At 36.3% G+C, this 17,128-nt stretch overlaps 1 protein-coding gene across 1 annotated transcript in view; it reads right to left on the bottom strand.

The window, feature by feature from the left end:
- Positions 1–705: 705 nt before the first annotated feature.
- The window catches only part of LOC118744001 (organic cation transporter protein), a 20,872-nt gene continuing 4,449 nt past the window's right edge, over positions 706–17,128 (bottom strand). The window contains exons 2-7 of the mRNA XM_036476767.1: positions 5,712–6,829; positions 5,341–5,599; positions 2,398–2,815; positions 1,778–2,284; positions 1,456–1,706; positions 706–1,035 (exon numbers count right to left, since the gene is read on the bottom strand). Coding sequence (XP_036332660.1) covers positions 1,520–1,706; positions 1,778–2,284; positions 2,398–2,815; positions 5,341–5,599; positions 5,712–6,038 — 1,698 coding nt within the window. The 5' untranslated portion in view covers positions 6,039–6,829 and the 3' untranslated portion in view covers positions 706–1,035; positions 1,456–1,519. The remainder of the gene's footprint in view (positions 1,036–1,455; positions 1,707–1,777; positions 2,285–2,397; positions 2,816–5,340; positions 5,600–5,711; positions 6,830–17,128) is intronic.

Genomic DNA, 17,128 nt, shown 5'->3' with positions numbered 1-17,128 from the left:
ATTGAAAAAAATTGCAGCATGCGGAATATCTGTCGCAGCTATTTTATAATTTTTTATTTTAAGAATTTAAGCAACTTCAAAATTGCAACAATAAATGGTGAAAATATTCTGCTTGCTAGAACAAAACCACTCTAGAGTAATAAAACTAGTGTGCCACCAGCTGAAAAAAATTACATTGATCATACAATGACGTAACAAAACTTCCAATTTTACAATTTTTAACGACACATTCTGAAATTTTTTTAAATAATATAACTTGTAAGTGAAGGCGTGCGAGTAAATGTGTTTTCTGACTGTGAATGGTGCTACGGGGCGTATACGTTAAATGCACGTATATGAGCACGAATTGTTATTTTGACTTTTTTAGTATAACTTTTTTAAGTTTTCATTTGAATACAATTTTGCGATGAAATCTTGTTCTTTATGCAAAACTGAGAACAATGCATTATCTAAGATAAGTGTGCCACCATTTTCGACCAAAAACGCGTTTCTGTCGAAAAATTTAAAAGCTCGTGAAATTTGCTCATAACATATTATGTTTATCTTTACCTACGTATGTATTTGTGTATAGCGATTTGCGTTTATACATTTGTAATAGCACTAGCAATCATTTTCCATATACATATGTAGGTGTATATGTGTCTTTAGTATAAGAATATATTTTTTCTATTTATATGTATTTACATTGGATACTTGCATGCTTTGCTTCCCTAAACACTGTTAATTGTTTTTACAATGAATGCAAAAATATTATTTTAATATACAAACTTTTATAAAAAAAATTGCATTCAAGCAAATATTTTCAATAATTTAGCATTTTTTTGATATTCCAGTTTTCATATGCGTTTTCGAACTATTGTATCTTATAAATAAGGCTTCTGTCACTAAGTACTTAAGATCTAAATTATTACTGGTAAGTACTTAAAAACTAATGACGTTTACTAATGAAATTAAATTACTAAGAAAAAATATTAATTTTGTGTTTGACGTTTATGTGCAGGTTAATATTCATAAATTTTTTTTTTTTTTGTAATATTTAAGGCCCGTTTACATACAACTTTGGCGTTGCGTTGGCGTTGGCGTTGGTTTGACAGAACGCACGTTAAAAGTATGCTTGCTACAATGAACGCTTGGCGGCGAATCCTTGGGCCACTAAATTAACATATTAACGACAGATAAATTAATATTTCATATCAATAATTGCATTAAAAACGATATTTCTTGCCCGCACTTGATTAAAAAGGAAAAATATTTCACATAATTTTATTTATTCGCAACAGCTGACGAGCGACGCACGCGAAAAGTTGAGAGTTGGCCATCTTTTTGCTTTGTGTTGGCGTGAGCGTTGTCGAATTTTGGCTATGTGGACGGCTGCATTTGAATTCATGTATTCATAGTCAGCTGTTGAAGCGACGCCAACGCCAACGCAACGCCAAAGTTCTATGTAAACGGGCCTTTACGCTTAACATCTACGGAAGCTAACGGCAAATACATTCCTATTGCGTACACACACACTCTTTTACGCCGCACTGTTGAGGTTCTCATCGGCCGAATCATCGCCACGATCGAAAACCGTTAACGATTGCTTTCGTTCGTACGCCTCCTCCTCCTCTGATTGTGCGCCCTTTTGCGAAAGACATGGGAAATCGAACATGCGTTCACCTTTGCCGAATACCTCACCCTCCTCGACGGTCTTTGGCAGCGTTCTGTAAAATAAAAGCGCAAATATTTATGAATTTCACATTTCACATACACTCGCGTTCACTTTCGCACTCACCTATTCAGCGTTTCGGGCAAGAGCAAGCACACAAAGGAGCCGGTGAAGAAGAGTACACCCAAAATTATCGAAGGCGCCGCTTTGAAGAATGTACCCAACCATAGGATGTATGGCGCCAAAAAGGATGCCGCAAATCCAGCCACATGCACCGCTGCCACACCTTGACCACGCACGCAGGTCGGTATTAGCTCGGTAGCATATTGTGATCCTGACTCGTATGAGATCGCTACACCGAAACGTGCCGCTATCGTTAGGCACGCCAGCAGCACCGCATTGTGATTGTGTTGCTGATAGGCGATCGCTATGCCTGCCATGGTGGTGAATAAGCCGCCGACAAGCAATGAACCAGCCGCCATACCTTTGCGTCCGATACGATCCTGCAGCAGTATGACGATAATACTCGAAGGTAGTACGGCAATGGCGCTCAGCGAGAACATGATGAATGGTGAGATGCCCATGCCTTCGACATTACGTGAAACGGCATCGTAGCAGAGCGTGATGACCATGCTGGGGGAGAGAGAAGAAGTAGAGAAAAGTTCAATTGGGAGTGTAAAGATAATATTTATTTTTTTCCAGAAAATAGATACTTCAAAGAAACTAAATATTCGTAAAATACTTACGACTTAAAAAATAAGATCAGCGTATGTTTGCGCATGCGTGGCGTTCTGAACATATCCAATAGCGTCGAATGCACTTGATCGTCACCGCCCATTTTCTGACGCTGCTTTTCGCAATGTTTGCGAAACTCCTCGAATTCCGTTGGCGTTACTTTACGCTTATTAAATCGTGCAACGCGTTTCAAACGCTTTATAGCACCATCTACATCATTTCTTGTGACCAACCATTGTGCGCTCTCTTGCACTACAAAATAATACAGCACCACAGAGAGTATTGGCAGTGAAGTACAGGCTAAGTAAAGTTGCCAATGGCCAACGAGCACGGCTAACCATGGCGTAATGACTAGACCGATTGTGTAGAAAACGCCGACGGCCAAGTTCAGTCCAAGTGTACGCATCGACGGACGGATGTATTCGAGTACTGGAAAAGAGATTGAAGTAAAGTTCAGATTTGGAGAGAAATTATTTACACATAATTTTTTCGTAATGCTATCGTTTTATTGCTGCAAGATTTGAAGAACCACATCATGCTCTTACGAACAGGAAATTGTTTGTTGGCATTACATGCCTTAAAGTTAGGCCTTACTTAGGATTAAATATGCAGGAGATGCCAAAAGAATGTCGCACATCCTTTGTGAATGTCCTGCCTTTTCTAAACTGCGGCTGCGGCTCTGCCTCCTGAGGGTCAATCTACTACAGAATTTGAAGGCAGTCACAAAAGGAGATCATAAAAAGTTATTCCAGTTTGCCAAACAAACTGCTATATTTTTACACATTTCTCTTGGTATAAGGAATCAGCAAAGTTATGCGTAAGGAAGTATGAAAGCTCGCACATTTGGACTAACGAATGTTACAAAGTAACTTAAAGAAGTATAAAAAGGTTCTCTGCGATGCCAAGGAGGCCTTCTAGAGAATATTCCCCGAATCTACATAGGATATCGAGGAGTCAGCTAAGCTGTGTAGAATCTTCGCCAAGCGATTCTCTCTGCCATTTCAGGGACTGAGGAAATATGGACTTCCTCTTGAAAACACACTTCCAAGGGTGTAGGGTCGATCAAACCGCTGCTCTAAACACTCCGATTTTTCTAACTAGTGACCTTTAAAAGGAGCTTCTGAAAGTAAAAAGGTAACATTGTATATTTTCACTTTCTTCCTTCTTTCATTCACCATGTATGGACTAAATATTACCAATTTTGCTTCAAGAAACTTCGGAGGTAGTCATTCTTAAGTTAGAAATTTTCATAGGGTGCTTAATACTGCGGTTGTTCGCACGCTTCTGTAATCTTTATGAACGGATAGGATGCCCAACGATGTAGTAATACTCCAGGATCCCGGAAATTAAGGGCTGAACCATCCTCAATACATTCTGCACCAATATAAAAGCAGTGCTTAACGACTAAAACATAAACAAATTTTGGGCCAACGTTAAACTTTGCTGACATTTTTCAAGCGGATTCGGAGAAAGATCCAATGCTTGGAGGGCATTATTGTAATAACAAATTAATTAAAGATTGAGAAATGATTGAGAATACGATATTACTCTAACTTGGGTACAAGGGCATACATATGTATATCTCTATATGTATGCGGTAATGAGGCAGCGGATGTGAAGCGAAGTGGGGCTTTGCAATAAATGTGTCCCTAGCGGTGGACATGGGCGCTTCGCTCAGGGAAATCCAATTCAGTATTACTGAATTTACCACTCTAAGCGAAGTAGTGGAGGATTGCATAGTATTTCGGTTATCCTTTGTTGATATTTCAGGGATAAAGGACTTAGCCTCTATGATGCCTTTTGTAGTTGTTCAGTTGTGTTGCCTTTCCAGAGAGAGAGCTCTATGGCAGGCCAATTAAGGCTCCTTCGCCTATAAATTCCTGTTCTCTATAAATCCCCCTTTTCAGGCGAGAATATCTGTCATCGTATTGCATACCACTCCACCGAAAAAAGAAGGTTACCTCACCCTCATGGTAGTCAAAAGGAGCATTTTGTCTTCTAAGCCACAGACTCCTGTTAAGTGTACCAGACGTGGCTATCTTCCAGTGTTTCAGTCGTTAACTGTTCTAGTTTGTTCTAAGCATTTGGAAAATATACCTTGAAATTATGGATGCACAGGTCCACAAAGTTAATGTGCTCTCCTTTCTCTTATTCTATAACGCAAAGGTGGGCTTTGCTGCAAATAGCATACCCGCTTTCTTACTCTCTGTTTAAAATATCTTTAGTAATATCTTCCGGACTAAATCCTGTAAATTGGACTAGTAAAGGAACAGACTATTGATTACAGTATGTGGAGGTGGTAAGTCTAATAGCGTTCCGGGAGCCACGTTGTTTTCATCGCGCTTGTAATGTCCACGCAGGCTAGTCGGTGTAGTTTGCTGAGCTTGGCCTGCGTGGACTTCAATTCTGGCTCCTTCCACACAATGGGCGCAGCATAGGCTAGGATAGATTTTTAGGTGGTATCACACAACCGCCATGCCAACTCAGGTCTGATGCCTCACCGTGTCCGCCCATTAGTTACCAAATGGAAACCCTGGACTGCAGAAAAGCTTTATCTAGGTACGGATTCGATTCGGGATTTTGTCTTCAGGAATAACTCTCTCAGACTTTTCTCTTTAAGAGAATGGTTCCAATAGATTTTCCCTTTTCTATTTCCCTTTTCTATTTTACTGTATTATTTGACGACTGGGTTTGGCGCATTCTGAAGGTGATTAGAGATAGTGGGCCTCATTTTCTGCACCAATGAAGTTAGCTCAGGCTCAAGAATTTGTACCGAGTCGGAGTTTCAGTTAGTTTATTTTATGCACGAGGCCCAATGTCTTCAAGCCAACCTCTGATTAGAAAGCAATGCCATTCGCGTAACCCTTAACATCGAAGCCTCAAATCTTCCTTTTATATCCTAACTTTTTTTTGGAGGCATACATGTATTTTGTCTGTCTTTCTTCTTTACTCACCAATAATGTACATGAGGTAAAAGTTCGTATCTGCTGCCATGCCAGAAATGAAGCGACACAGTGAAAACGTCGTTACGCTTCTTGAGAATATTGTCGAAAAATCACCAATGAAGCCCGAAAAGTTTGAAAGTATCAAGGCGGGCAAGCGACCTATCTTATCCGATAGTAGACCATAAAAGAGGGTTCCCACAACGGAACCAATAAAGAACAGCGATTGTCCAACGCGCGCCTTATACGCCGAATCACAGACCCAATTTAGCTGCAAGCGAAAGAAGAAATGTGATAGAACTACGTTAATACGTTACAGCCAACAATATGTGAACATTCAATATTTATTAATAAAAAATGTTATTAAACTCATACCCACTCACCTCTGTGTTCATGCTCCTATAACCGTAATCATACTTGTAGATCCAACGCGTACAACGCTCTGGACTCACCGTCACATTGGCGCCATCGATGTCCAGTAGTCGCGTACACGAAGGATTCGCGAATTTCGAGTAAATCTCTGCAATCTCATCGAATGACTTATTCGCTAATTTCTCATGGTAACACCAATGATCGGGCACAAAACTTATCACAGTTTGAGTAAAATAGTGTAGTGAGACGATGAAATTGATGACACCGAATAGCGTCAACAACATAAATTGATAACGACTGAAATCGCCGCATTTCGAGAGTATCTGATCAAAATCCATGGCTGTTGGTTCGGGTTGTGGCTGTGACTGCGACTGCGACTGCGGCTGTGCCTATGACGTGAGTGTTGGCCTACGCTGGTAAGGAGTGGGGGTATTTACTGCAGCGTTACGTACGAACGCACTCTCACCTCTGCTGTGCAATGAACAGTGGTGTGGTTTTGTGGGACTGGAAGCCAGTCGAATACGTATGCACGTATGCTGATGATCTGACGATGATAATGGCTAATGATGACGATGATTATCGATATATGCGCTTATTTAGTAGCTTTGCTTTGTGTTGAAATTCTTTTGTGTTGAGTTTGTAGTGGCAATGTCGTTGGCGTTTTTGTGCTGAGTTGAAGTTTACTTGGGCGATTTTTTTTTTTTTTTTTTTTTTTCAATTTACTTGTGATTATATTTTCTTGTTATACAGTGTAATGAGCGTTATTCTTTGAGTTGCTATTTAGCTTTGACAGCGCCTTCGCTATCCGATTTTTTTGTTGCTTAACGACGTCACTTTTATATTGTCTTTGATTATATTCTGTTGCAGTCGTAATGATTGCTATACGTGTGACTTTATTCTTGTGTATTTGTGTACTATATATCACAAGCTATTGTTGGGCACGAGTTCGATATTTGCGCGTTCAGTACAATTCCAATACGATTTTATATGTATAAAAAATATTAAGTCGTTCTTTGTTTATATATCAACTTTACATAGATGTATGTAGGTATGAAGTATGTTTGAAGACTTTTTTGAGTTCCAATTAATAGTTATTTATTAGTTGATTTTCTTAACATCCAATTCATTACTGGAATGAGAAATAGAGAGAGAGATATTCAGTTTTGTGAAATAAGGGTATAACACAATTGTGAGACTTTTTTTTTTTGATAGTCGTAGATACGTATATGCACTTGTAGCTGAGTTGGATTATGGAATTTTAAACGACCGCTCTTGGAACTTTATATTTCTATCCTATCACTGTTTTAAATTACACATAAAATGATTTTAAAAATAATAAATGGCTATAATGAAATCCGAAGAACATATAAATATAATGTTGGAAATTTGTGTTGCCCAAAGCAGTGAACACTGTAATTATTGGAAATATTTCACAGAATTTTTTCGATACTCGAACGGCCGTTTTCTCAAGTAAATTTTAAAAGTATCTACCCTCTAACACAAAAAATGAAAAAATGTGTTTGAAACACAAACCTACTTGAGAAAACGGCCCTTAAGCTTAATAAGCATGACACACACGCATACACACATATGTAAGTATCTATCTATATAAATGATAAATCCCACATTATCCTGCATACGCATTTTTTAATTAATAAAAATTACGTCACACCACAAAATGTATGTTATACCATAAAAATTATGACAGACCATAATAATTATGGCATACCATAATTTTATAATATCACAAGGTGCATGAATAAACCACATTAATTAGTGCAATATAAAAATTGCTGCCTTTGTTTGAGTCACATTTAGTAAATCAAAAATGCACATACATACATACATAAAACTGTGCCAATTGCATTTTATAATTCTGCACAACAATTACATTTTATATGCGGCACAAAACAATTACATGTCATTGATTATAGGGGATTATAAAACAGGTGATTGTGTGTATAAGGGAATTGTAAAATAATTTTCTTTTTTTATTCTGAGAAAATCATAATAAATTTGATTTAATTTCCTATTACTCCTATTACACTGGTCTACAAATTTCAACTTTTTTTCTGCGAATAAGACGGGACCTGGTGTTTCTGAACGGATTTTTCGTGCTGAACACGAATCCGGGGTCAAAAATGTCCCATCACGTCACGTTTTCGAGAAAAAAGGGGTTGAAACCCCTAAAAACAGCGTTTTTGGCCATTTTCGAAAAATTATAGAGCTGAACCCTGACGTGGTACAAATTTTGCATATATCAGAAATTAAAGGCTAAACCGTGCCCTTTCGAATGAGCCCTATGCCGAATTGATCGCGTGCACCCTTAAAGCAGGGGGTGTATTTGTGTTTAGGGGTGCAGGAAAAATTGATCACAGAAAGAATTTAATCTTAAACGATCATAGAAAATTAATAATGCCAAGGTTTTAACTATATTAAAAGTCGCTGATTACGAATCTGCAGTTAGATTTTAAAAATTTAAGAAATTTATATGGTCGTTTAAGATGAAATTCTTTCTGCGATCAATTTTCCCTGGACTCCTAGACACAAATACACCCCCTGATCTAAGGGTGCATGCGATTAATTCGGCATAGGGCTCATTCGAAAGGGCACGATTTAGCCATTAATTTCTGACATATACACGCTGTTTTTAGGGGTTTCAACCCCTTTTTTCTCGAAAACGTGACGTGATGGGAAGTTTTGGACCCCAGATTCGTGTTCAGCACGAAAAATCCGTTCGGAAACACCAGGTCCCGTCTTATTCGCAAAACCCTTGTAGACCAGTGTTATTATTAAATACAAATACGTTCCCTATTTTACGGTCAATCTGTGCAATTACTTTTCATAAATCGCCTTACTAGCTCATATGGAGCACCAGAGCTCCAAAGCATTGACAGTATTTTGGCAATTCAAACAGGTCTTTGGCAAAATGTGGGGTCTGTCACCAAGGCGAATTCTCTGGATTTATACCTCTATGATCAGACCCATAATCAGCTACGCGTCAGTGGCATGGTGGAACAGACTCTAAATCATTAGCATGGTAAATCTGCTTGCTAAACTTCATATAACGATTGCCATGTACTTTCTCTGTAACACCAGGCGCAGCTCTTGAAGCACTACTGCACTAAAGGACACCTGCATACTAAAGACAAACGGATAGTAGTATAACGCCTGAGCGTAGCGAGACGAAAGTTGCTGGCGGATAGTACGCCACCAGTACCTTTGTTGAAGAGATTCTTTAACGTTGAGTTTCCTGAGGCTGAATGCTGGTTCAATTCCAGTACTGAGCCCGTACTCACACATTTTCGAATCTTCACTGATGGCTCCAAATCTGACTATGGGTCTGGATCTGGGTCTTCATAGAATTTAATGGGGATAAACTTCTCTTCTCTCTTGGTTAATATGCTTCGGCCTTCCAAGCTGAGTTATTTGCAAGCCATGCTGCAGTTAAGACATCGGCCAGTCCTCTAACTACTTCCAAACTAGTGCGGCAATGAAACGTTGAGTAAATTATGTTATTAAACATAACGAGCTTGCTGAGACTACCTGGTAATGAGACATCTGACCATTAGCCATTTGGCCAGAGTTGGCTCAGACCAGGCATTCCTCGGCACGCAACCAGTTATAGCACTCCCACCTTCGGCCATCAAAGCCACCATCAGAAACTGGGTGAATACTTCGCTTAGCAATGACTGGGAGGCAACGAGGGGTTGAAGGTGGGTAAAACTTATGTTACCTCCAATATCAAAGGGTCTATCTAGTGACACAAACACCAGACTGGGATCGACCTACACGAACACCCTATTTTCTCTTCCTACCGTAAAATGGGCCTTTGCAAGGATTAGATATAAAGCATTTGGCCGAGATATGGTGAGAAACGAACACCTGAGCTCTTTGACACCCAACCATCTGCCAAGGTTTATTCGTAAATCGTGCAGGTTTAAAACAGATTAAAATGGACAGGAAAACAGTACAATCGAATGCATTTAGTCCGGGTGCTGTATGAATCTCTACATTAATAACATGAATTACTGCATTAGACTTAGCAGGAAACTAACTGAGGAAAATTTGAAGTTAAACCAATCCGCATTAAGGGTTCTTACTGGCGATACACAAGACAATCTACTAAATATAGCACCAATGATCCAACGAGGGCGTATGCTAACAATTTCTCTTTCTCAGCAAATGTAGTCATATGACAATGTCCATTTGCCCACACAAGGTGAGACGCATTTTCAATCTCGCTCATTCGCCAGCTTGGCCGAGAACTAAAGTGAAACTACCGGACCTCCTCAATTTCATCTGGTACAACAAGTGGCTTAACAGACACTATACTGACACTTTGCTATAATCGCGGGTAGAGCAGCGATCGATGTACCTCCTCCTGGCACGCTAGAGGGGAAACCGTCATACTCGTTCAGTACCTACATAAGCAGTATGTTAAAAAACATAGCGTAAATAAAAGGTACTCTTGAAATTTTATGTATAAATAAATATGTATATGTATATGTACTGCTGGTCAAAGCATTAGGCGATTCAGTTACACACATAAATATAAGAGGTTAGAAATTAAAAATTAATTAAATTTTATTTTGTCGATGACCTTTTGACAATAACTTCGGGAAATGTTCAGGATCATTTCGGGACTAATTTCGAACAAGCGCGATATGATGCCGAACTAGTTGCAAAACTGTCCTGAAATGGTTTTGATAATGTCTGGAACTTGACCTGAAACGATTTCGAACAAGTCTTGAAACGGTCCCGAAATGTTCTTTCCTAGTCCCAAAATGGTTCCGCACTAGGCCGAAATTATTCTTGAATAGTCCCCAACTAGTCCTGGAATGGGCTTGAAACAGGCGTGAACCATTCCGAAATGATCTCGAACAAGCCCTGAAAAGGTCCCGAGATACTCCCTTAGTGGTCTCAAAATCATCTCGAACTAGTCCGAAATTGGGGCGAAAATATTAACCAGACCTTAAATAGTCTTGAACTAGTCTGAAGTCAAGAGTTAGTCTCGAACTAGTTCTAAAGTAATAGGGAACTAGTTCACAATTGTTTCAGAAATAGTCCTTAACAGGTCCCAAGCTCATCCCCAACCAATTCCGGAATGGTCCTGAAGTAGTTCTGAATAGGCTCCGAAACGGCCGAAAAAGTCGTGAACTCGTTCCGGAATTTTCTCGAACAAGTCTTTAAATGCTTCGGAAATGGTCCCTTATTAGTCCCAACATGATCCCGAACTAGGCCCAAAATAGTCCTCAAATAGTCCTGAGCTAGCCGCAAAATGATGCGAAACTAGTCCCAAAACTGTTCCATACTAGTCGTGAAGTGTTCCTTAAATAGTCCTCACCTGGTCACGAAATGGTTCATAACTAGATCCAAAATGGTCCTCAAATAGTCGTGAACTAGGCCCGCAATGGATATGAATAGGTCCCAAAATGTTCTTGAAATAATCCTAAACCGGCCCCGAATGATCTCGAACCAGTCCCGAAAGGGTCCGAAAATAATCGGGATCTAATCCCTAAATGGTGCCAAAATAGCCCTGAGCTTAACCCGAAATGTTCAATTATACTACACACAAGACACAGTTTCAAATTTATTCAAAACAAGAGCTTAGATGTTTACACATCAAAATCATTAAAATTACTTCAGCAACAAAATGGCTGGTGTAAGTTTCTGGGAAATTTACATGAGACTAGTTTATAGGCAACTTTGATGGCATTTGTCATTATGACAATTTCTGTACTAAAACCTGAAAGAAAACATGGATTACCTCGTAACGTGCTTACCTATTTTCCCAGTCGGTAGATGTACGTTACAAAAAATGTAAACAAGTATCAAATAAATGGTTACTCAACGAACACTCTGCGCATGCGCACAAAATCAGTCGACGAAATAAATAAAAGCACACTTCACGCTACCTTATTTTAGCACTTTAATCATTAAAGTTTAAAGTAAACCTCAGCAAATACTTAGTTAATGTTAGTAATAAAAAAAACAAATAGGAAATTCAACAATGCCACACGAACGATATTGAAGGTGAACTTTTCATACTTACATATTTAAGTAAACTGATTAGTTGAAATTGTTTGTTCTTTACAGTTATTAGTATTATATGGTTGTATGTACACAAATAAACAATTATATTATTTTATTTAAATATGTTTCTTCATTTTAAATTATCATTAATTAGTTTTGCTTCAAAGATAAGTGTCGAAAGTGAGTTCGTACCACCGCAAACCAGTAAAAACTCCTCACAAATCAGCATGAAAATTCATTATCTTCTCATACATATGTACATTAGACTGCATCGCTCCCCATACAAAAAAAAAAAAATCGGTACTATTTTTCCATTGGAATTATAAAATCTATTATATTTTAAGACGTCAACCAAAATATTTCGGAAAAATATTAAGATTTAAGTGAGCTGGACCGATTTGAAAATACCTCCAAAAATGGAGTTTTTTATGCATAAAAATAGTTTTTTAAAGATTTTTTTTTGAAAAAATCCCCTCAAATGACAAAACGGTTTAAGCTTAAAATATTTGCATAAAAATAAAACAAAAACTAAAATAAATTTTTGAACGGAATCGTAATGATGAGATTTTTGATGCTATTTTTAACTTTTTTCAAAGATTGGTATAGGAAAAACTTGAATAACTGAACCTAAACTCATCCGATTTAGACTAAAGAGGTGTCATTGGAAAGGTATTTTCTCACCGTTTTTATTTCTTTGCTACTAAACTCATTCAAAGGATGGAAGAGAAAGGTAGGATGAACGAACATCATTCATACATTGAATTAAGATGTGTTGGTATTCGAAAAAACAAGATGGGACACGAATGACGTTTTTTGGCCAGAAATAAAAACAGTGTAAAAATACCTTTCTACTGAGATCCCATAAGTCTAAATCAGAACATTTTTGGCCCAGTTATTCAAGTTTTTCGTAAACCAATCTTTGAAATCAAAATTCTCATTCTTACGATTCCATTGAAAAGATTTTCAAATATTTGTATGCAGATTTTTTTAAGCTTAATCTAATTTGTCATCTGAGGGGACTTTTTTCAAAAAGTTCTTTAAGAAACTATTTTTATTCATAAAAAACTTCATTTGTGGAGGTATTTTCAAATCGGTCCAGCTCGCTTAAATCTTAATATTTTTCCGAAATATTTCGGTGGACGTCTTAAAATATAATAAATTTTGTAATCCCGGCGGAAAAACCGCAACTTTTTTTGGTGATGCAGTCTAATGTACATATATATGTACATCACCTATTCAAATTCTTGTGCATACATACATACATATATTTTCTAGTTCTATAAATTAATTACAGCAATAATTATGTCTGTATATATTACACATGGTATGTACATACATATATATATGTAGTACATTTCAGTTGAGTAATTACTTAGTACAAATTAATATTTACATTAATTGCGTTTTTGTGCAATACTTAGGGTTGACAATGTGCCATTAAGGAAGTGGAACGCACAAATTGCCTTCAAGTAGGTACACAAAATTCTACGATTCTGCTGCATTTTTATATTCTATCAAGTATGCGTAATTAAGATAACTTATCGTAATAAGTTGTTGTCATCGCATGAATGTACATATACCTACGTGTAAGCGTGTCGACTCTATTTATTTAACAATTATATACTTCATATATTTATGGCCTTATGAGTCTCATAAATGGCTTATTTTGAGCGCGATGGTACAAGCATCTATGATTTGGAAGCATGGCTACCGAGTGTTTGCGAAAAAAATTATTAACTGGGCTTATTAATTGCGCTCTTCTATTAATGCCAAAATTTCACATTTTAGATTGTTTACATAAATGTTTGCATAAAGTCTTAAATCTGAATTCGGTTGCTTGTTGAATGGCTGAACGTTATATCATTAATTATAATCGTACTACTTTTACTAAAATGTAAAATCTAAAATTTCTATAGAAACTTACTACCAACTAGTTTCGGGCTATTTCAGCGTCATTTCGAGCCTAGTTCACGACTACTTTAGGCACTAGTTCGGTATCATTTTGGGACAAGTTCAGGACTTTCTGGACTGTTTCGTGAACCCTTCAGGACCACTTCGGAACGAGTTTACGACTATTGAAAGTAGATTTTGGGAATAGTTCTGGGCCATTTCTAGACAAATCGTGACCTTTTCGACCGTTCGATCCAAAAATTAATAAAATTAAATTAATCTTTAATTCTAACCTAATCTATTTATGAATGCTTCTGAATCGCCTAATGCTTTGCCAAGCCGTACATAGATAATTACTACATAGGTACTCACGCTTTTTTTTTTATTTTAGTGACTGAGAAAATAACGAAATGCTTCACAATTTTCGGGATTTTTTTATATTTATTTAAGAATTTCTCCGGTATTTCGTGATTTTTTCGGGATTTTCCGGCTTTTAATTTTCGAGATGGACACACTAACCACCTTGGTAGGGTTCGAGGCCTATCTAAGCCTCTGCCGTGCTGTGGGTCCGGCAGCCGATTATAATGCAACTCCACATCGAGCTAACAAATGTCAACGCTACCCGCATTTGGGTAATAAACCACAACCACCACGATACTTCCCGAGGGCCGCACCCAACAACGTGGGCACGACTAAAGTCGTACCGTCCATTTGTCCATTTTACCCCCTCGGAGAGGTACAATCAGACAAAAAATCTCAACAAAAACATTTTAAAATTTGTAAATTTCTAAAAAAGCGCACAAAATTATAAAATGCAAACGGTTGCCATGGTAGCAAGCACAAAATTTGCAAATGCAAATCCAAGACTATTTGCATAGCATCCTGAACAACACTGCTATTTGTAGATGAAGGTTGGATCAGTAATCGAATGTGGGTCTTCCAACCACTACATGGCCTCGGCTGTTGGCCAATACATCTATGTTTGGCAATATTTTTTAGTGGAAATGGTGATTAAAAATAATATTTGTATGTCACTGGCACTTCAAATGATATTTTTTCAAGTAGCTTTTAATATATAGCTGCCCTATAAAACCAAATTTGTTTCAAAGGGCTGATAAATTTTAAAACATACTGGAGAAAATGAACCCAAGTTTTAGAGTGCTGAATAAATAAAAATACTTAAGTATTCTTTTTTGGCATCCATGCGATTTCCGATGCATTCAAAATGAGGTCAAGCATACAATATGCTTGAGAAAAGTGACTGCGTAAATTTTAACTGAATTATTTGCCAATGATTATATTTATAAGTAAATGTATGCTTATGGACAAATATGACTATAGTTAAAAAATACAATATATTAAATAATGGGAACAGATTATAAGGCAGCGAAAATTTTACTTCAGTATAAGGAACCAAAATAAGGAACAAAGTGATTAAATTACAAAGCGACTGGAATCAAATAAATATGGGTGGCCTATAAAAAATAATTAATATTAAAAAATGGTTAGATAAAAAATTTGGCATTAATATTGGAAGTGTCCTGAAGAGAAACAGAGTTTTTCAATAGAAAAAGAATTCTATACCATTTCCACGAAAAATTGTTCTTCACCATATAAAATACATGGAAAACTTTGAAAACTGTGGGCGCGATGAGCGACTTCTAAATATTTTTAGTCACACGATTGGTACAATACAGCGAACTTCTATTGAAAAATTTGAATAAATTTGTTTTTCGTAATTGGGGCAAAGAAAATTATTTGTGCATTCACATGATTGGGATACGATTTGCAGCAAATTTTGAGCAAATTCCCAATCGTGTGACACTGCCTTTATGTATGCATGTATCTGATTTTCAATTTTTAAAAAAAAATATGTTAAAATCCTTTGATACGGAATTCATACAATAATAGGTGTTATCGCGTATTCTTCCAGCAGAAAACTCTCAACAGCAAAATTCTAATAAATTTTTATCTGTTGTCTCTCATAGAGAGAAATGTTAGCAAAAGTACGCGAACGCAAAACTAGCGAAAACATGCAAGTTTTTAGTACAGCTGATCAAAATTTTGTTTACATACAAAAGCATAAAATATAATCAAACATTAGTAAATGAGTATTTGATTTCTTCCGATACATTTGCAGTTCTAATAAGTTATTTCAAACTTAAAAATTATAATAATAAATCTAAATCTCAATCTAAAACAAATTTCCATATTTCCACAAATTGAATTCTGAAATACTTTGAATAGAAACATCTAGGTAAGCTTTATTTTTTAAATACTTTAAAGAGTGTTGCTACCAGTTAAAAAGTTCGATTTGAATTTAACAATGAATTAAATAAAACATTACAATACGAGTGTCAAATGAGAGAAGTACAATAAAGCTTTTTATACAAAATATTTTTGAACAAGGTTGCTTCCTGTTTTGAAAGTAAAACTTAACTAAGTTGATTAGTAAATTAAAAAATTAGATCGAGGGATCTTACATATTTACACCAAATTAGATTGAAACTTTTCCTAAATAAATACAAGTAACTTTCAAGCAAAAAATAAAACTATAATTTAAGAGTACCGTTAATTTCTTCATGATCCAATTATTTGATCTAAACCAAATTAGTATGGGACCACATCTGAGCTACCACCTTTCATTTAAAAAAAAAAGAGTTATAGATATGAGCGATTAGCGTGGTCCAAAGTTATGCGGTAACATACTTAAAAAAAAAATATACCGACGAATTGATAACCTCCCCCTTTTTTGGAGTCGGTTAAAAATATAATAAATTCGCATTGATCTGAAACTAGAATTATATTCATACATACATATGTACATTTAAAAACTATCTACAAAAGATAAGTTGTTCTTCATAATTAAAGCATACATAAGTATGCCGGAACAAAGTATGTATTAGCACAGCAAATTTTTCACAATGTATGCAACAATTTTCATTCTAATACTTCTCCGCTAATTTCGTATAATAATATGGTTCATTCTTCAACAAAAAAAAATAAAATTGTAATTCCTAAACTTTGTGCAAAACTCGCGAAAATTTGGCAAATTTTCATGAAAATTTATAACTTTTTAATCAGATTTTTTAGATTTTTTTTTGAGTATGCAGATTTGTAAACCAGTCAATTTTATTATAACAAAGTGCAAGTTTTAAGTTGCAAGGAACTATTGTTGATTTTTGGCAATTTTTCTTCACGCATTCTCTTCCATACAAAATTTTTTTTTTCGAAAATACTTTATATGGAAAAATGCAAAACACCTTCAACAAAAAAAAATCTCAAAAATTAAGGCGGTTTTTTACTAACCCCGAACCTGCATTTTTTACTAGAATTTAATGAGCTGCAAAAATGCATACTCAAAAAAATTCTAAAAAAATCTAATTAAAAGGTTGAAAATTTTTATGAAAATTTGCTGAATTTTCGCGATTTTTGCACAAAGTTTAGGAATTATAGTGGCTTGTTAACATTTTATTTTTAATATTTTTATTGAGCTTTGTAC

Source organism: Rhagoletis pomonella, unplaced genomic scaffold, assembly GCF_013731165.1.
Source record: "Rhagoletis pomonella isolate Grant_MI unplaced genomic scaffold, Rhpom_1.0 Rhpom_scaffold_00001, whole genome shotgun sequence".
Lineage (NCBI taxonomy): Eukaryota > Metazoa > Arthropoda > Insecta > Diptera > Tephritidae > Rhagoletis > Rhagoletis pomonella.
The sequence above is the reverse complement of the archived record's forward strand: the minus strand, read 5'-3'. Positions and strand labels throughout refer to the sequence as shown.